Source organism: Entelurus aequoreus, linkage group LG04 (genome assembly GCF_033978785.1).
Source record: "Entelurus aequoreus isolate RoL-2023_Sb linkage group LG04, RoL_Eaeq_v1.1, whole genome shotgun sequence".
NCBI classification, from domain to species: Eukaryota; Metazoa; Chordata; class Actinopteri; order Syngnathiformes; family Syngnathidae; genus Entelurus; species Entelurus aequoreus.
Window position 1 is genome coordinate 36,565,131 of NC_084734.1, and position 17,523 is coordinate 36,582,653.

At 41.8% G+C, this 17,523-nt stretch overlaps 1 protein-coding gene across 2 annotated transcripts in view; it reads right to left on the bottom strand.

Annotated features, from left to right (window-relative positions):
- Positions 1–17,523, bottom strand: part of nbas (NBAS subunit of NRZ tethering complex) — a 377,112-nt gene that overhangs the window by 296,272 nt on the left and 63,317 nt on the right. For both annotated transcript variants that reach the window (XM_062044717.1, XM_062044716.1), the window contains exons 16-18: positions 3,515–3,640; positions 3,189–3,340; positions 2,979–3,113 (exon numbers count right to left, since the gene is read on the bottom strand). In XM_062044717.1, the coding sequence (XP_061900701.1) occupies positions 2,979–3,113; positions 3,189–3,340; positions 3,515–3,640 (413 nt within the window). The remainder of the gene's footprint in view (positions 1–2,978; positions 3,114–3,188; positions 3,341–3,514; positions 3,641–17,523) is intronic.

Consider the following 17,523-nt stretch of genomic DNA (forward strand, 5'->3'; position numbering starts at 1 on the left):
TGAGTTGCTTACATAGACTTACGCAAACATAGCAGGATGGCGGTGTGGTGTCACCCGACAGAGCGAGGAATCTCTAAGACCCCCTTAACGCTGTCGCTTGACAATTTTGAAGACTTTGATATCATGATTTTATTTGCAAGAGTTTGTAGTTTCTTTCTATAAGGGCAGTGCCTATACTAAGCATGTTGTCCCAGCCAATGTACCATACCGGAGTATCTTCTGCATGGCACACTGAAAAGTGGACTAATTCCAAATACTATCTGGCTGCTTGGCATTTTAATCCACTACCTGCCTGTCATGACTTCACGTAACCCTGATCGGGAGGCTAAATGGGTACTACACCTTGCCCAAGGGTGTCCGACAGGCCCGTGAAGGGAAGGCGGTGCCTTACTTCTCCTGTTGATTGGAGATACCTCCTACTCCGCTACCCCACTAGGCATCTAATATCCATATTTTATGTTAATTAACAGTTAAAAGCTAATTGTTAGAGACTATTTTTGATAGGAGAGCGTTGAATAGAAAATGTCAAGGCTAAAAAATAAAATAAAATAAAATAAAATAGACATCCAGTCCGGAACAATCTTGGATAACAACAGGGAATTATCCCTGGATGATGATGTGTCCTATTGTGTTTCATCTGTCATATGTTCCACTTTATTTGTTAAAATCGATGATTTATTTTTTATTTTATTCATGCGGTTTATATTTTTTGATTAGTTGAATCCTACTAGGCACTTCAGGTCACGTGGCCTGCAAAATTATACACATACTAAACTTATAATTATAATCGGTGCAATTAAAAAATACATACAATTAAAAAAATACATATCTCTGTTATTTGGTTCCGGACATGACTGTGATAAATTAATTTCCACAAAGTAGGAATCATAATTATAAATCAAATATTTTCATAGCTAGAATATGGAAAAACTTTTTACTACCTTCCAGAAACATTTGTCAACATTATCAATGCCAGTCCTAGACATTCTAAAAACATTTTTAAACATTATGAAAGCCTTCTAGACAATAATAACTCATTGTAGTCACCTTTCCACTCCAATATAGTAATGCTGCATGAGGCTGGGCCAATCAGTGGCCACAATAGTGAACAAAGTGATCAAATTGGTTTGGTCTCATCTAATGGTAGTATTGATATTTTCACTTCATTGAGCCATTATGATGGTTAAAAATGCTTAATTTAGACCAAAAAATGTTGTACAACTGCGGGAAAAAAAATCTGCAATGTGGTGAAAGCGCAATATTATACGCACAATGTGGCCAAAGACGACCTTATACAGTACAGGCCAAAAGTTTGGACACACCTTCTCATTCAATGTGTTTCTTCATTTTCATGACACTCTTGGCATTCTGTCAATGAGCTTCAAGAGGTAGTCACCTGAAATGGTTTTCACTTTACATGTGTGCTTGAAGCTCATCGAGAGACTGCCAAGAATGCCATCATTCATATTAAATATGAATGATGTTTAATCACTTCCCGGTTAAGGCTTAACCTGGAAGGCGCATGCATTTGTTAGAGTCTGTGATCACGATGAGAAGTGGCCAATTTCGCTTCAAAAGAGAACTTTGGATAAAACTAAGGTAAATTATTAGTATTGCAGCGACAAACGTTTTTTTATCATCTGCACACATAAAGTTTAAAATACCATCTTAAAGGATGGCGCCGACAGAGTAGTCAATACTCTAGGCAACTTTTTTTGTAAACAGCTACTAGCGACAAATCTAGTGACTTTTCTCTGTGATATTGGGAGACTTTTTTCTGGCTTGGAGACTTTTTTGTGTCTTGGAGACTCTGAGGTGAAAGCAAGCAGCAGTCACCGTCCTTAGCGAGCAGTGACGGCTGCTACCGGTCAGCTGGTGCTGCTGCATCGATAGCTACATACTAGCATGAATGCTAGCTACATCCACAACAAGCAGAGGAGAACGATACGCTAGGAAAGTTTACTGATTCAAAGTTGTCAACAAAGGTAGCACAGTTAAGTTAAACATATGCCTTTGCTAAAAAGACAGCCAACATCTAATATCCAACATATGTGAAGACCAAGTCCTGCAAGAAGATGTCATTCATATCACCACAAATGATGTGTCGTACAATAACTTGGAGAGTGACAATTACAGCAAGGATAAACAAACTGCACTACACAAACTAGAGCATCAACTTGCAACTACAGCCTGAATGTGAATTTATTTTGCTTGCTGGAGAACGTTGGGCATCTAAAAGTAATCACAACGACCTGGGGTCGCATTGTACCAAAAAAGAGATCAGCATTGTTTTCTGAAAAAAATAAACAAAACTTGTGTGTTTGTTTGCAAGTTCAATGTTTAAACTAAATAAGAGTAAATGGTGCACTATGGTAAGTTGTTTAAGAGTGTGTTTACTACATTATCAATTAGTAACTACCTTGTTTGCAAAATTATGGCAAACTGCAAAGACTTTCAAATTTTGCACTTAATCTTTAGTTATTTTTTACCAAAGTTTAGCAAATCAATGACTTGCAGGTCAGTAATATAATTAAAAAACAAATTGCATTTTTACACAAATATTGTGGTATTTTCTTCAGCAAATTGTATTTATGCAAGCAAATAATAACCTGTGATTAATCATGATTAATAACAGGTTTAGAGTGTGATTAATCTGATTCAAAAAATTAGTCACTTGACAGCCCTAGTTTGAATCTGGATTAAAATCATCATTGGACCCCTTTAAGTTTATATAAAGTAGTGGGCTTATACACAAGGGCAGGCACATCTGACAAGGGGCAGTGTCAGAGGCAAAATCACATCCATGAGGAAGGATGATGTCATGAAAAGCAGCAAATACAAAATTGACTTTTTGAGAGAGATGGGCAATTTTTCTCACGTTTGTTGCTCACAGACATGTTTCCATGACATATACTTCTGTTAAAAAGTCACTGATTAGTCAATTTTGCTTAATTTTAAGTTTGTAACACAAGACGTACCTGCCAAAGTCAACCTTGGCCAAAAGTTCTCGTCTCCTCTTGTTCTCTTTCTCCTTCTTCATATCCACTTCATCCTCGTCTGACAGGTCCTCATAGGGAAGGTCATCCAGGTCAACATCACCGGGCATGATAAACCTTAAAAAAAAAATTTCATAAGCACCTTGGGAGATGCTTTATTAAATTCAAAAGACATAATCGAGGAGTGACTACCTGCCCCCGTCTTCCCGGTTTCCTATGGCGATGAGGGCCTCCAGGTCAGTCCCCTTCAGGCCATACTGCAGAAGCTCTTTGGCCGCGTCCACGTTCTCCGGGACGCGCTCCACGCACTCGTGCAGCACCCACGAGCGCTTGCGGATCTTGCTCTGGGTTGTAAAGGAAGCCGAAAGAGAATGAGCTCAAGGCAAATGAAGGTAGAGATAAACTAAAAATGAGTTAAAAAAGATGCATGAAATAGTTTTTTTTGAAACTACCGCCCCTACTAGCCTACTTTGACTATTTCTTATAACACATGGATGTTTTTAACTTCAGTGTCCTACCAGGTAGTCTTGTATGGAGGCGATGCTGACAGTACTCTTCCTCCATTGTCTCTGGTAGACCAGATCTGAGTCCAGATTGTACGCTTGGGCAAGAGACAAGGCTTCACCGTACTCTTCATTGTCAATCTGTTGGATAACAATCAAATCGAATCAATACACAGCTGGCAACAGCAAACAAACTCATTTTATCCAAGAGGAGACTGAGGGCACTAAGGTGGAGACAGTGAAGTCCACAGCTAAAGCATTATATTATTTGTATTTTCTAGGCATGTACCTACAGCGTTTCACCGGCATGTAATTGAGCCTGGCGCACCGTCAAGGCAATATAAAAGCGGCCACACCTTAAAAATGAGGTTTTATTTTTAAAATGTGAAAACAGATTTAACATATTGCATGAAGCTCTGCTTCTTCCTACTCCTTTTCGGACGTGCTGTAATGAAATAACTGGAAATGTGTGACGCATTACAGTGTATTGTATGCATGTTCGAAATAAACTGAAATTGAAATGAACTGAATGGATATACAGTGTTCCCTTGCTACAACACGGTTCACTTTACGCGGCCCTGCTGTTACACTGATTTTTTTTGTGTGTAAATTTTTTACAGTGTTTTTTTTTCCACAGCGTATGAATGCGCATAGTGTTCTGTGTCCTGATTCGCCAAGGGACCTTCGACCATTGTCCATCAATCTTTTTCATGTCATGTGTCCTGTACAGCAGTGGTCCCCAACCATCGGGCTGCGGCCCGGTACCGGTCCGTGGATCGATTGGTACCGGGCCGCACAAGAAATAAATAAAAAAATAAAATAATTTATTTATTTTTTTATTAAATCAACATAAAAAACACAAGATACACTTACAATTAGTGCACCAACCCAAAAAACCTCCCTCCCTCATTTACACTCATTCACACTCATTCACACAAAAGGGTTGTTTCTTTCTGTTATTAATATTTCTGGTTCCTACATTATATATCAATATAGATCAATACAGTCTGCAGGGATTTTTTTTTGACAAAAAAAATCAAAATTAAAAAAAATTAAATTAAATTTAAAAAATTAAAAAATTAAAAAATTAAAAAATTAAAAATTAAAATAAAAACAATAACCCCCCCCATGGGGGGGGGGGGGGGGTTCAAGCGTTGACAGGTCCCCAGTTACAAAAAGGTTGGGGACCACTGCTGTACAGTACAGAATGCGTTCAGCTTGCCTAATTGACAAAATTGTTTCATGCGAGCATAGATATACTGTACAGTACTGTAAACCAAAAAAAAACATTAATAAAAAACAAACAAACACATAATTGGTTTGAAAAACATCTCAACAATCATAAAAATTTCACCCTATACCTTATTTTGAACACCATGCATCTGAATCACCTGTCAGCCTAATCGTTTCAGCTGGTCGTGCAAATGATCAACCCTGGAACTCAGTTGGCACTCAGCAAAAGTAAGGAGAGAAAAAAAGTTCAATAAAAAGGTATTTCAAGTAATGTAATGCAGTTTTTGTTCAAGTGTGGGAACACTACTATAATTTTTACATTGCTACCGTCTAACTTTACATTGTGTGTGTCTCTGAACCTCCATTTAGACATGTAGGTGTGTGCATGATCTCCCCGTGCGTGTAGGAGTTCTCTCCGGGTACTCCGGCTTTCTTCCACATTTTTACAATTATGCATGTTGGGTTAAATAGGAGACTCTAAATTGTTAATTGGTATAAATGTGAGTGTGAATGCTTGTTTGTCTAAATGTGTCCTGCAATTTGCCCTGCTAATTTTCATTATCCTGTCAATGAGCTGGTCCATCGCACGTTAACATTAAGCTAGCGGCATTAGAGCCAACCTTCATTCTGTAAAATTGTATTGCATTTTTTCCAGTTTATTCCAAACTGTATTATTAATTTACCTTGATGTTTATTGTACGTGCATACTGATGTACTTTCCTTTTTGTGCTTAGTTTTACATTAACTTAATTGTGGAGAATATCAATAAACCAAATCAAGATGTTTTTTCCATCTCCAAATCAAAAGACTGTGTACATATTTGGTAAACTAAATTCCAACATTCAGGAGGGCGGAATATAGTGTCGCCCGTGTTATGTTGTACAGTAAGCAGCAACAATTGAAAATAGAGCAAAACAATATAGGAAAAAACTTATGTTATTACTAATAACACAGAATTGTTTAAATGATTTTATATAATTGTAAATGCTTTGAAGTGGGAAAGGGGTAGGATTAAATAAGCTTTGCTTCTTCCTACTCCTTTTCGGGCATGATGTAAATGAAATGATATGAAATTGTGTGATGTATTATGATGTAAATGTGTTCATGTTCGAAATAAACTAAAAGAAAGAAAGAAAGAATATATGTATACTTTTTTAGCCTTTTAAAGAAAAAATATGCATCATTGACAATCATTCAAATTTAAAGAAACCCAAACTAAAAACACGCTAAAAACACTGCGGATCGCCCCTTTTAAGCAGGCGCTACAATGATTGTACCTAGTAGTAACAGATCGCCATCAAATCAATTTTCTACCGCTTGTCCCTCTCAGGGTTGCGGGGGACAGAAGCCTGTACTAGCTGCACTCGGGCGGACTGCTAGTCGCCAACTCATTGCAGAGCCAACACAGATAGCTCACCATTCACACTCATATTCACACACTAGGGTCAATTGTTCCAATGGAAAAAGCTTAATAGCGCTGTCTGTGGTGCTGAAAACCACAAGCTAATTTTTTGGTCCTCTTTCATGCAAAAGTGACATTTTAATGAGCTCTTAACTGTAAGTGTTTCCCTACAGCCTGTTTATGAGCACCAAATGTGAGACAAATCTATCACTTTCCTCCAGTTTTGAGAGAACAGGCGCTAAAAGGGTGTTGCGGATTTTCATGACGGGAAAAACCTCCTTCCTTGGGCTTCACGACACATATTAAAATAAATCCATGAGCTCTGTCAACACACGTGGCAGCTGTAGGTTTGATCATTTTGTTTTTCTTCCATAATATGCTATCCAAGCATTCTATGCACAGTTTGTCTCCAAGAAACACTATGGTGTACTTAATCCACTTTTTGATTTGCACTTCCATCCATCAATTTTCTACTGCTTGTCCCTTTCGGGGTCGCGGGGGGTGCTGGAGTCTATCTCAGCTACATTCGGGTGGAAGGTGGGGTACACCCTGGACAAGTCGCCACCTCATCACAGGGCCAACACAGATAGACAGACAACATTCACACTCACATTCACACACTAGGGCCAATTTAGTGTTGCCAATCAGCCTATCCCCAGGTGCATGTCTTTGGAGGTGGGAGGAAGCCGGAGTACCCGGAGGGAACCCACACAGTCACGGGGAGAACATGCAAACTCCACACACTTGTTCAGCGTAATAGATGCAATCAACACAAACGTTAGCAACACTAGCATGGCTATGTGAGCTCATTGGCTTTAAAGCTAAAGACACAAAATGGGCTGACTAAAAACACTTTGTTCAAGAGTTTAAGCAACATTAAGTCTTCTTTTTTAAAGTTAAAGTACCAATGATTGTCACACACACACACGAGGTGTGGTGAAATTTGTCCTCTGCATTTGACCCATCCCCCTGTTCACCCCCTGGGAGGTGGGAGGAGCAGTGGGCAGCAGCGGTGGCCGCGCCCGGGAATCCTTTTTGGTGATTTAACCCCCAATTCCAACCCTTGATGCTGAGTGCCAAGCAGGGAGGTAATTTTTATACTGAAAGGGACATTTATAAACACACTAACCTACTAGATGTGTTAAAAAGAACCCATGTCATATTTGGTTACCTGTCAGGTATACAACAAGGTGTGAAAATCATCAGCCCTCGAGTTAAAATATCCTCACTTCTACAGACAGCTTTTGTTTCATATCAGTACCTTGAATGTGATTTGATTCAACAACTGCGAGCCAGTCCACTCGCATTGTGTGAAAGAGCGACACACACACACACACAGACAGACACACAGCGTGTCTATCTCCATCTATGCGTGGGAGTACAAAGCAACACATTAGCCAGACTGCGGTTCCTGGAGGGCAGAGAGAACCGCCACACAGTTAAAGCTCTCGTAGGAGGACATCAGAAAACGCTTCTCTCCCCCGGTGGATTCGCCTAATGAAAATGTCAGCAGCCTTGCCAGGGAGAGCTGATCGTGTAGCACAGGGGGGGAAAAGCCATGACGCGAGGAACTCACACTGAATTTATTTTCTGTGGTCAGTTGAGGTGAGATGAGATGAGATGAGATGAGGTGAGGTCAGCCTTAGGTGGTCTTATGGTGAGTTCACACTTGTCATGATTACTTCGGTTTGAATGAATTGTGCATTGCAAATCATGGCTTTGTAACTTCCTAACACATCTCATACTAGGAGTGGGGAAAAGGATAGATGCTCAGATGCATCATGATGGACAAACGTCCAAACATGGATTATTGAAATATGTTAAATAAACTAATAGAGATGGTTTTAAAATTCACAATTACCACTGAAACACATAAAAGCAAAATTGAAAAATGAATCACATTAAATCGCAAACACAAATTGAGGAAAAACGGATTATTTTCCAAAATGGTTCAGCCCTAGTCCATGGTCCCGAAGACAGCAAGGGTACTGTAAAGCCTTCCTCCCGAGTCTTTCCAAGCAATGCAGAGCTGTTCACACTCGGAAATGCGCCCAGTGGGGGCCAGTTACCGCTACGTGTTGCCGTATTTGCAAACAGTTCAAGTTTTATCCATCACTTTTTTAGAGCCGTCTACATAGTTCACACTAAATCTTTTTCCCGCTCGCCATTTCCTTAACACCTCTCCTGCCTGTTTCTCCATCTCCTCACAATAGGCATGATCCGAACTAAACATTCACGCTCTAAACACAAAGATAAAAGAAAAAAATAATACGAAAGAGGAGCACAGATGGAAATTTTGAATTGGGGCAACCTAGCTATCAGCAAATTATTTTCCACTCCATGCCTTAATCACAATGTATTGTATTCAAACATTTTTATTAAAACAACTAATTATTGATTAATCAAATTTGTAATTTTAATTTTGATTATGGCCTCACACTATGAAAATATCCATCCATCCATTTTCTACCGCTTAATCCCTTCAGGGTCGCGGGGGGCGCTGGAGCCTATCTCAGCTACAATCGGGCGGAAGGTGGGGTACACCCTGGACAAGTCGCCACCTCATCACAGGGCCAACACAGATAGACAGACAACATTCACACTCACACACCAGGGCCAATTTAGTGTTCCCAATCAACATATTCCCAGGTGCATGTTTTTTTGGAGGTGGAAGGAAGCCGAAGTACCCGGAGGGAACCCACGCAGTCACGGGGAGAACATGCAAACTCCACACAGAAAGATCCAGAGCCCGGGATTGAACCCAGGACTGCTCAGGACCTTCGTATTGTGAGGCAGACGCACTAACCCCTCTTCCACCGTGCTTGAAAAAAAAAAAAAGATAGCCGTGCAATGTGCATGAAAATTCCGGAACTTGTGATAGTAAAACAGATGAGGAGCGAATGAGTGAAAAAAGAGCACGTCTACTAGAAGTTTGGGATCTCAACATGGTTGCAACTTCTTATTTGACTATCCCTAATCAATAATCACTAAACTCAACAAGGCATATGATTGCTGCGTTCACATAACCGCGGACGGAGTCACATAATTGGTCAATAAAACGGAATCTGCTGATAAACAATATCAGGGAAATTGACATAAATGTAAGTGAAATGTTGTCATTGTGAGGAGAATAAACATCATCGAGTAATTTGCATAATTCACTACAATGATATGATTTTCTCTAAAAAGGCTAAAAAAATGCATACTTACTAATTAATAATAACGGTTTTGTTTTAAACGTCCATCCATCCATCCATTTTGCAATATAATTACAACACCTTATGTACATATTTATATACAGACTTGAACAATAAGTTATTCACTGAAATATATTTATTAATTGTGGTTCTTACAAAAAATATATCTTATAAAATATAAAAGCTAAAATGTCTCTTAAAGCTCTGCCCCTTTAATTAGTGCATACTAAATAATTTACCTTTAGCCTACTACTACAACCATATTATTTACCAGCAACATAAAGTGAAACAGAGGCAGAGGTGTCCTGCCACAATCAACAAATAAACAGAAAACAGTAGTGGTCAAATACAAATAAGGCAACAAGAGAATTATCCTACACTTCTCTTTTGTAAAGTAAATCTGAACAGCCTATATGGGCATCTACATCAACTATATGATTTGCCTGAGAAGCTGGACAGGACAATTTATTTTTTTATCTTTTTTTTATTTGTGGCGGACGTAATTATTTCGTGGCGGGCCACCACAAATAAATGAATGTGTGGGAAACACTGCACCCACAACACCTCATCTGCTTGTGTTGTTGTGAACGACATCATGGATGTGACATCAATGTACAAACAGTGGTCACAACTTTAGAGGCACTCTCTTTTTTTTTTTTTAACAGCCTCAAGTGAGTCATCTCTTTACTCGTCAAGCTGAGAACAACAGCACAGCACACTTCTCCCCTTCACAATAATAGCGCGATGCGCCACATACGGTCTGACTGCGCTAGCAAAATAAAGAATGCAATATTTTATTCTTATAGCCAGACCTGTGTGTCCACTGGAAGTTGCAAACCGTCAGGTACGGAAATAAACACACAGGTCTGGCTAAAAGAATTTAAAAAATTGTATAATTCTTTTGGAGGCCTAATGAATCTAATTAATCTACTAAAAATAAAGATTTCTAAAAAGTACCTTACACAAACATATTGTACTCAAAACACTTACTGATGCATTTACAAAATTATTGTGTATTGACCTAAAATACTGGTTACAATTGCCTAAAGATGTATTGTACCAACAAATATAAGGATTTTTGCATTTAATTTACAAACTGTAAAAGTGTAAAATGTAAAAAAAAACGTAATTAAAAACTGGATTAAAAAAACTCAAATGATATTGTTTTTTATATTGCTATTGTTGTTTAAATTATATGTTATTGCTATTATTTTTTTTTTACTTTATTCGCTGCTATTTTTTATTCAGGGTTTTTGTTTTTTTAACTATATTTAAGGTTGAGTTTTGGTGGTACAATAAATACTCATGTTTTCAAAGTAATGAATAATCGTGTAATGTAATCGTGATTACAATATCAATCACTATAATCGGGATTAATATTCATCCATAATCGTCCAGCCCTAAACTGTACTATAAACATACGTATACAAATAAAAAAATTTGTATACTGTACATGAAATTAACATTAATAGAAATAATAATACAGAAGTAATACGTTGTAGTATGAAACGTTTCATAAGATGAGAGTGTGAATGTGTGCACCTTTTGCCAAGCGACCGGTGGTGCCAGTGAAGGAAAGAAGCATTATCTGTGCTAGTTCCGCCAAACTTGTCAAACTTGAGCTTGAATTTGCATCTGTGTAAAAATACACTGCGATGAAAACAATTTCAAGAAAAGAAAAATAGGACTCATTCCTGATATCACTGTTCATGTTAATGAGCCGGTCAATAGATTTGGTTCGAGAATGTCACAACCCTCCAGTCTCAGTCTCACTATGAATCTGAGGGGGACATACACATACACTCCGAACTGTGTCAGGTCAACTAAACAGTTGGGATTTCTTTCAAAAACCATCACATCCTTGATATACAGTACATCTCATCTACCAGAGCATAAAAAGATGTAGCAGGAGAAATCTGTGTTGTCAGTTTAGCAACTTTGTTGCTGTATTGTAGGCCTATTTAAAAAGAAAATTAACTAGCCACTTTCTATTATGGTTATGTAAATATTTATGATTTATTTGTTTCAGACATGTTTAACAAGTTACATTAGAAACATTATGTGGTTATATTTTACATATCTGAAAGGGAGTAGGAAGAAGCAATGCCTATATTTAATCCTACCACTTCTCCATGTATTTTAGTGATAGTTCATTCTCACCATACCTTTTAGACTTACATGAGCACGTATTGCTATTCTCAAACCGCAGGCCATAAAAAAGCGATACAAAAAGTGAATTTGTATTTCTCAACATATGTTGCGTTTTTCATTTTTGTATTCGCTTTTTGTCTATCCCACATTGTCTATACAAATTACATGCATATGCGTCGTGGCCAATTATGCAAATTATATGATGCCACCCTCTCCTATGCACCACCACAAATAGATTGCAGTCCTGTGGGAAGCACTGCATCTGTTCTTTACGGTGCCATCTTTGGTCCCATGCCAAAAATACAAGCTTGAATGCAAGGCAAATCACACTAAGTGTCTAATCCGATGTATGTAAGAGTCGCTAAAAAGCTTTGCAGCAGGACTGGACCACGAGTGTTCCAAACTGATAATAATGATTTATTACTTTTTAGTCTCCACTGTTAAAATTGATGGCAAAGACTAATGGCCATCCAATGATGATGACAGTGATGAAAAAGGCACTAGATGACGCCTCATAAAAATGACTGATGGTCCATGACTCAAATTCAGGGGGCAATTGAGAAGCTTTGTGAAAGTGCATATTGTCGCCGTCTTTGCCGCAATTTGTCGACAGCGTGTTTTTTTAAATGCCGCAATTAGCATATTTGAGAGCGCCGGAACACTGAGAAATTGCATCAGTGACAACAAAGACAACACTTTTTTTGTTGTTTCTTTGCAGCTGATCCAATGAGCGGCTTTCACTGAGTTGATCAATGCTGGCATTTTGCAGACTCTGTATTGTTGTACTCACTAAGCTCTAATGAGAATTTACAGAAGGAAATCACACAGAAAAAGTTCAGCCCTGCTGTTCAGCTCCACAGCAAGAACAATACAGACAAGGGTTGTAACATACTGCAGAAATATGGAGCTAAAGTGAAACCGAACCTTTAAAAAATGTTTTAAAATAAAATACGGGATCCAATTTAGTACAAAATCATGCTAAATTACCATGACATGCATTTCGTTATGTAGATTGGATGTCCAGTAAAAAGAGCATATAATAAACTTTTTTTTCCCCTTTATTTCAAATTGACAAAAAATTATTTTTCATTTACAGTACATATTCAAGTTATTGTCAAGAATAATTTTATTTTTATTTTTTAAATTAAAACTTGGCTACATTTAAGTAAATAGGATAGCCATCTATATCATGCAGTTTCTTTCTTCTTTTTAACAAAATATTTATTTAAAAGATATACATATGCATATATATATATATATATATATATATATATATATATATATATATATATATATATATATAATTACCGTAATAAACCGTTTATCACGCAGAAGCGTACATTTCAACCAGTAGAATAATTTTCTATAGTTCAAGACTTACGGTGATTTGAAAATTGCCGTTCACGTCAAACTGGCGGCTATAGTTTCAATGATAAAGGTTTTTAAAAAATTACGTTGAGATGTCCGGCGGACCGGATTCAAAAGCTTGACACATACACGTCTCGTGGGCCATATTTTCCCCAGGTCTGACATATATCGTAGTATGACGTAAAAATGTCTATCGTACAATATACGTAACTCTCTATTGTTTACATCGTTATTTTAAAGTGTGAGCTGCAGCTAGTGTAACTGCTGCAGACTTTGCGTGTGCATTTTACGTCACCTGAAAGAACTTCACGGCCAGAACCGGTAGTAGCAACTTGGCAGAGACAGTAGAGCACAATGGAAGCTAAATCAACAAACCCCGAAAAAGGGACGTTGAGGCATGCGACACATGGGCGAATTAGGTGTATACATGGGGATGTGCACGCGTACCCTATTGTGCCAGTAGAAATTTGGTATAAGGGACAAAAGCATAGTGTTAAGGTTGCCGTAAGCGTGCACCTGACACACCCCATAATTTTAGGGACAAATCGGCCGGGGTTTCACCAGCTTGTGACACAATGTGTGGGGATGCGTTCACGGACAGTAGGACAGGGGGGTATCCGCGCCGTTCTCAGTGGCGACGCGGGTTCAACCAGCGCTGGCGAGCGGGAGCCGGCGGGGGCTTCGCGGGAAGCCCCCCCGGCCCCCTGTTGGCACCCGACGGAGGATTTTCCCCTTGAGCAGTCCCGTGATGACACTTTGCGCTCGGCCTGGGACCAGGTGGATTACATCGACGGTCAGCTGGTGCGCCCGGGGAAGGCGCGGGTATACCCCTACTTTTCAATTATTAGAGATAGGTTATACAGAGTGAGCCGTGACACTCAAACGGGAGAGGAATCCACCCAGTTGTTGGTGCCAAAACACCGCCGGGAAATTATTTTCCAGGCGGCGCATTTTAATCCCATGGCTGGCCACATGGGCTACGATAAAACACTCAATCGGGTCATGGTCCGATTCTATTGGCCGGGCATCCAGGCAGACGTGCGCCGCTGGTGCGCGGCCTGCCCGGACTGCCAGCTGGTGAATCCAGCGGCCATGCCGAAGGCGCCCTTGCGCCCATTGCCGCTTATGGAGGTCCCATTTGAGAGAATTGGAATGGACCTCATCGGACCATTTCACCCGAGCACACGGGGATACCGCTTTGTGTTAGTCCTGGTGGATTACGCAACGCGCTATCCCGAAGCAGTGCCCCTGCGCTCTATCTCCGCCAAGAGCGTGGCGCAAGCGCTGTTTCAGGTCATCTCCCGAGTCGGAATCCCGAAAGAGATTCTGACTAACCAGGGCACGTCTTTTATGTCGCGCACAATAAAGGAACTATATGGGTTACTGGGAATTAAAGCGATCCGCACCAGTGTATACCACCCACAAACAGATGGGCTGGTGGAGCGGTTAAACAAGACGCTGAAAACCATGATCCGTAAGTTCACGCACAAGGACAAACCAAATTGGGATAAATAGCTGGAGCCCCTAATGTTTGCGATGCGGGAGGTACCCCAGGCCTCTATCGGCTTTACGCCTTTCGAGCTATTGTACGGCCGGAGGCCGCACGGAGTGCTGGACGTAATTAAGGAAAGCTGGGAGGCAGGTCCAAGCTCCAGCAAAAATGAAATCCAGTACGCCATGGACATGCGAGCAAAACTCCACACGGTGGGGCACTTGTCACGCGAGAATTTGCTCCGTGCCCAGGAACGTCAGCAGCGCACGTATAACAGGGGGACTCGGCTAAGAAAATTTTCACCGGGAGACAAAGTGCTTGTATTGCTCCCAACTTCCAGCTCCAAATTACTTGCGCGCTGGCAAGGTCCTTTTGAGGTCACACGGCAAGTGGGTGATGTGGACTACGAGGTTCGGCGCTCGGACCGGGGCGGAGGCACACAAATTTACCATCTAAACCTACTGAAGGCATGGAGGGAGGTGGAGCCTGTGTCCATGGTAACGGTAGTGGGGGAGGAGGAGGAATTGGGGCTAGAGGTCCCGCGCTCGGCCCCGCCCCCTCGTCTGCCCTGTGACGACCAGCTCACGTTAGCGCAGAAAGCGGATGTTGCTAAACTGCAGCGGCGCTTCTCTGATGTGTTCTCCTCTCGGCCCGGCCACACGGGCCTCATTCAACATCATATTGAGACCAGCCCGGGTGTTACGGTGCGATCTCGGCCATACAGGCTCCCCGAACACAAGCGCAAAGTGGTTCGGGAAGAATTAAAATCCATGCTGGAGTTGGGTGTAATAGAAAAATCCCACAGTGCGTGGTGCAGCCCCATCGTTCTGGTAGGGAAGAAGGATGGGTCGGTGCGCTTCTGTGTGGATTACCGCAAGGTGAATGAAATATCACGGTTCGACGCGTACCCAATGCCTCGGGTCGACGAGCTCCTGGATCGGCTAGGCACTGCTCGTTTTTTTACGACACTGGATTTAACCAAGGGCTACTGGCAGATTCCCTTATCACCAGAGGCCCGGGAAAAAACGGCCTTCTCCACTCCGGAAGGCTTATACCAATTCGTGAAACTTCCGTTTGGCTTGTTCGGTGCGCCCGCCACGTTCCAGCGTCTCATGGACCGGGTGCTCCGCCCGCACGCGGCATACGCGGCAGCCTATTTGGATGATGTCATCATCCAGAGTGGCAGCTGGGAGGAACATGTGCGGCGGATGGGGGCAGTGCTCGAGTCCTTGAGGCGGGCGGGGCTCACCGCCAACCCGGCGAAGTGCGCAGTTGGCCGGAGGGAGGTACAGTATCTGGGGTACCACTTGGGGAGAGGGCGGGTGCGGCCGCAGATGGACAAGACGGGGGCTATCGCAGCCTGTCCACCCCCCAAGACAAAAAAAGAGGTGAGGCAGTTTTTGGGGCTGGCGGGCTACTACTGCCGGTTCATTCCCCGGTTTGCGGACCTGACCAGTCCACTGACTGACCTCACCCGAAAGGGTGCTCCAGATCTGGTCCAGTGGACGGAGCAGTGCCAGCAGGTGTTTGAGAAGGTGAAGAAAGCCCTCTGCGAGGAGCCGGTACTGTGCATGCCTAACTTTGCCATCCCCTTCTGTCTGCAGGCGGACGCGTCGGGCAGGGGCCTGGGGGCGGTGCTGTCCCAGCGGGTGGGGGGCTTAGACCGCCCCGTCCTGTACATCAGCAGAAAACTCTCGGACCGGAAGGCGATGTACAGCACGGTAGAGAGGGAGTGCCTCGCCATCCGGTGGGCGGTCGGGGCTCTTCGGTACTACCTGTCGGGGCGCGCCTTCAGCCTCTGCTCGGACCACAAACCGCTCCAATGGCTCCACCGCATGAAGGATGCCAACGCGAGGATCACCCGGTGGTATCTCGCGATGCAACCCTACAACTTCCAGGTGGTCCACAGGCCGGGGACGCAGATGGCCGTGGCCGACTTCCTCTCGCGGCCCTCTGCGGGGGGGGAGTTGGCGCGGCCTGAGACTGGCGGTGGAGGCATGTGGAAGGGCCGTGGTCCAAGCGTCGACTGCGGGCAGGGCATGTGCAGGAGCCGGCTGTGAAGCGGGTGACAGGTGAGTGGATATCTCAGCTGGAACGAGTTATCTAATCACCTGTCTCTTTATTAGCAGCGTCGGAGAGCATGAGGGGGGTCTGACGGTGAGTGGACGCATGACACACAGACTGCTGAAAAGCACTGGAAGAAGACAGAAAGAGAGACTGATAGAAAACATCAGAGACGGAGAAAAGAAAACCATTTATGTGCTCAACAAGAAAAATAAAAAGATTAATGTAAATCCTCAGCCGAAGGGTGTCACGTGGTGATATTGGTCCAAGAAAGAACCCAACGACAAGGCAGAGTCATTCACATACGGTATATAAAAGGAGAAAAAAAATAAGATAAATTGGCATTAATTTTGTGTGTACAGATATGTAACTTGAAGGAAAAAGACTACATCGAAATATATATAGTTATCAGGATATAAAATTACCAATATCTGGATAGATATTTTTGTCCATATCACACAGCACTATCATCTTCCATCAATTGTTGTGGGAGTTAGGTTCCCCAACCCTGTGGTAAGTGAATTTAAGTGAAGGGGAACGCACACATACAAACACTTATTTAAAAACGTTTTACAGTCCTATGTAATTATAACATTGTTGCTGTTGTCCTTATATTCTTTTTCTCTTTATTTACGTAGCGAATAGATTCATTGATATCGTATGGCTGCTAGTAAATAGTACTGTAGCTCATAGCTAAGCTACCTTCTTTAGCATAGCAATAAGGAGGTCTTCCTTTTTTCCAATTTAAGCTGCTGCCTCTGGGGCTTGGGTTCTGTGCCAGAAGCTTTAGAAGGCGCAGAACATTTATACAACATTTTAGGACTTCAAATAAATGTAATAGTATATGTACACAAAAACGCACCAGCACAGCTCAACTGTTCCCACACGGAGCTAATTGAGCTCAAACAAAGTGGGTATGTGTTGACTGACAGACAGACACGCAGTCAAGCCTCCAGATCTGCAGCGCCAAATAACTCCTCCATGCAGCTACAAGCAGAGAGCTAATTCTTGCGGTTAAGAAGTAGCTCGGCTTCAAATACATGCTATAATATTTTTATATAGAATACATTAATACCTCAACTTACGAGCTCAATTGATTTCACGGCCGAGCTCCTAA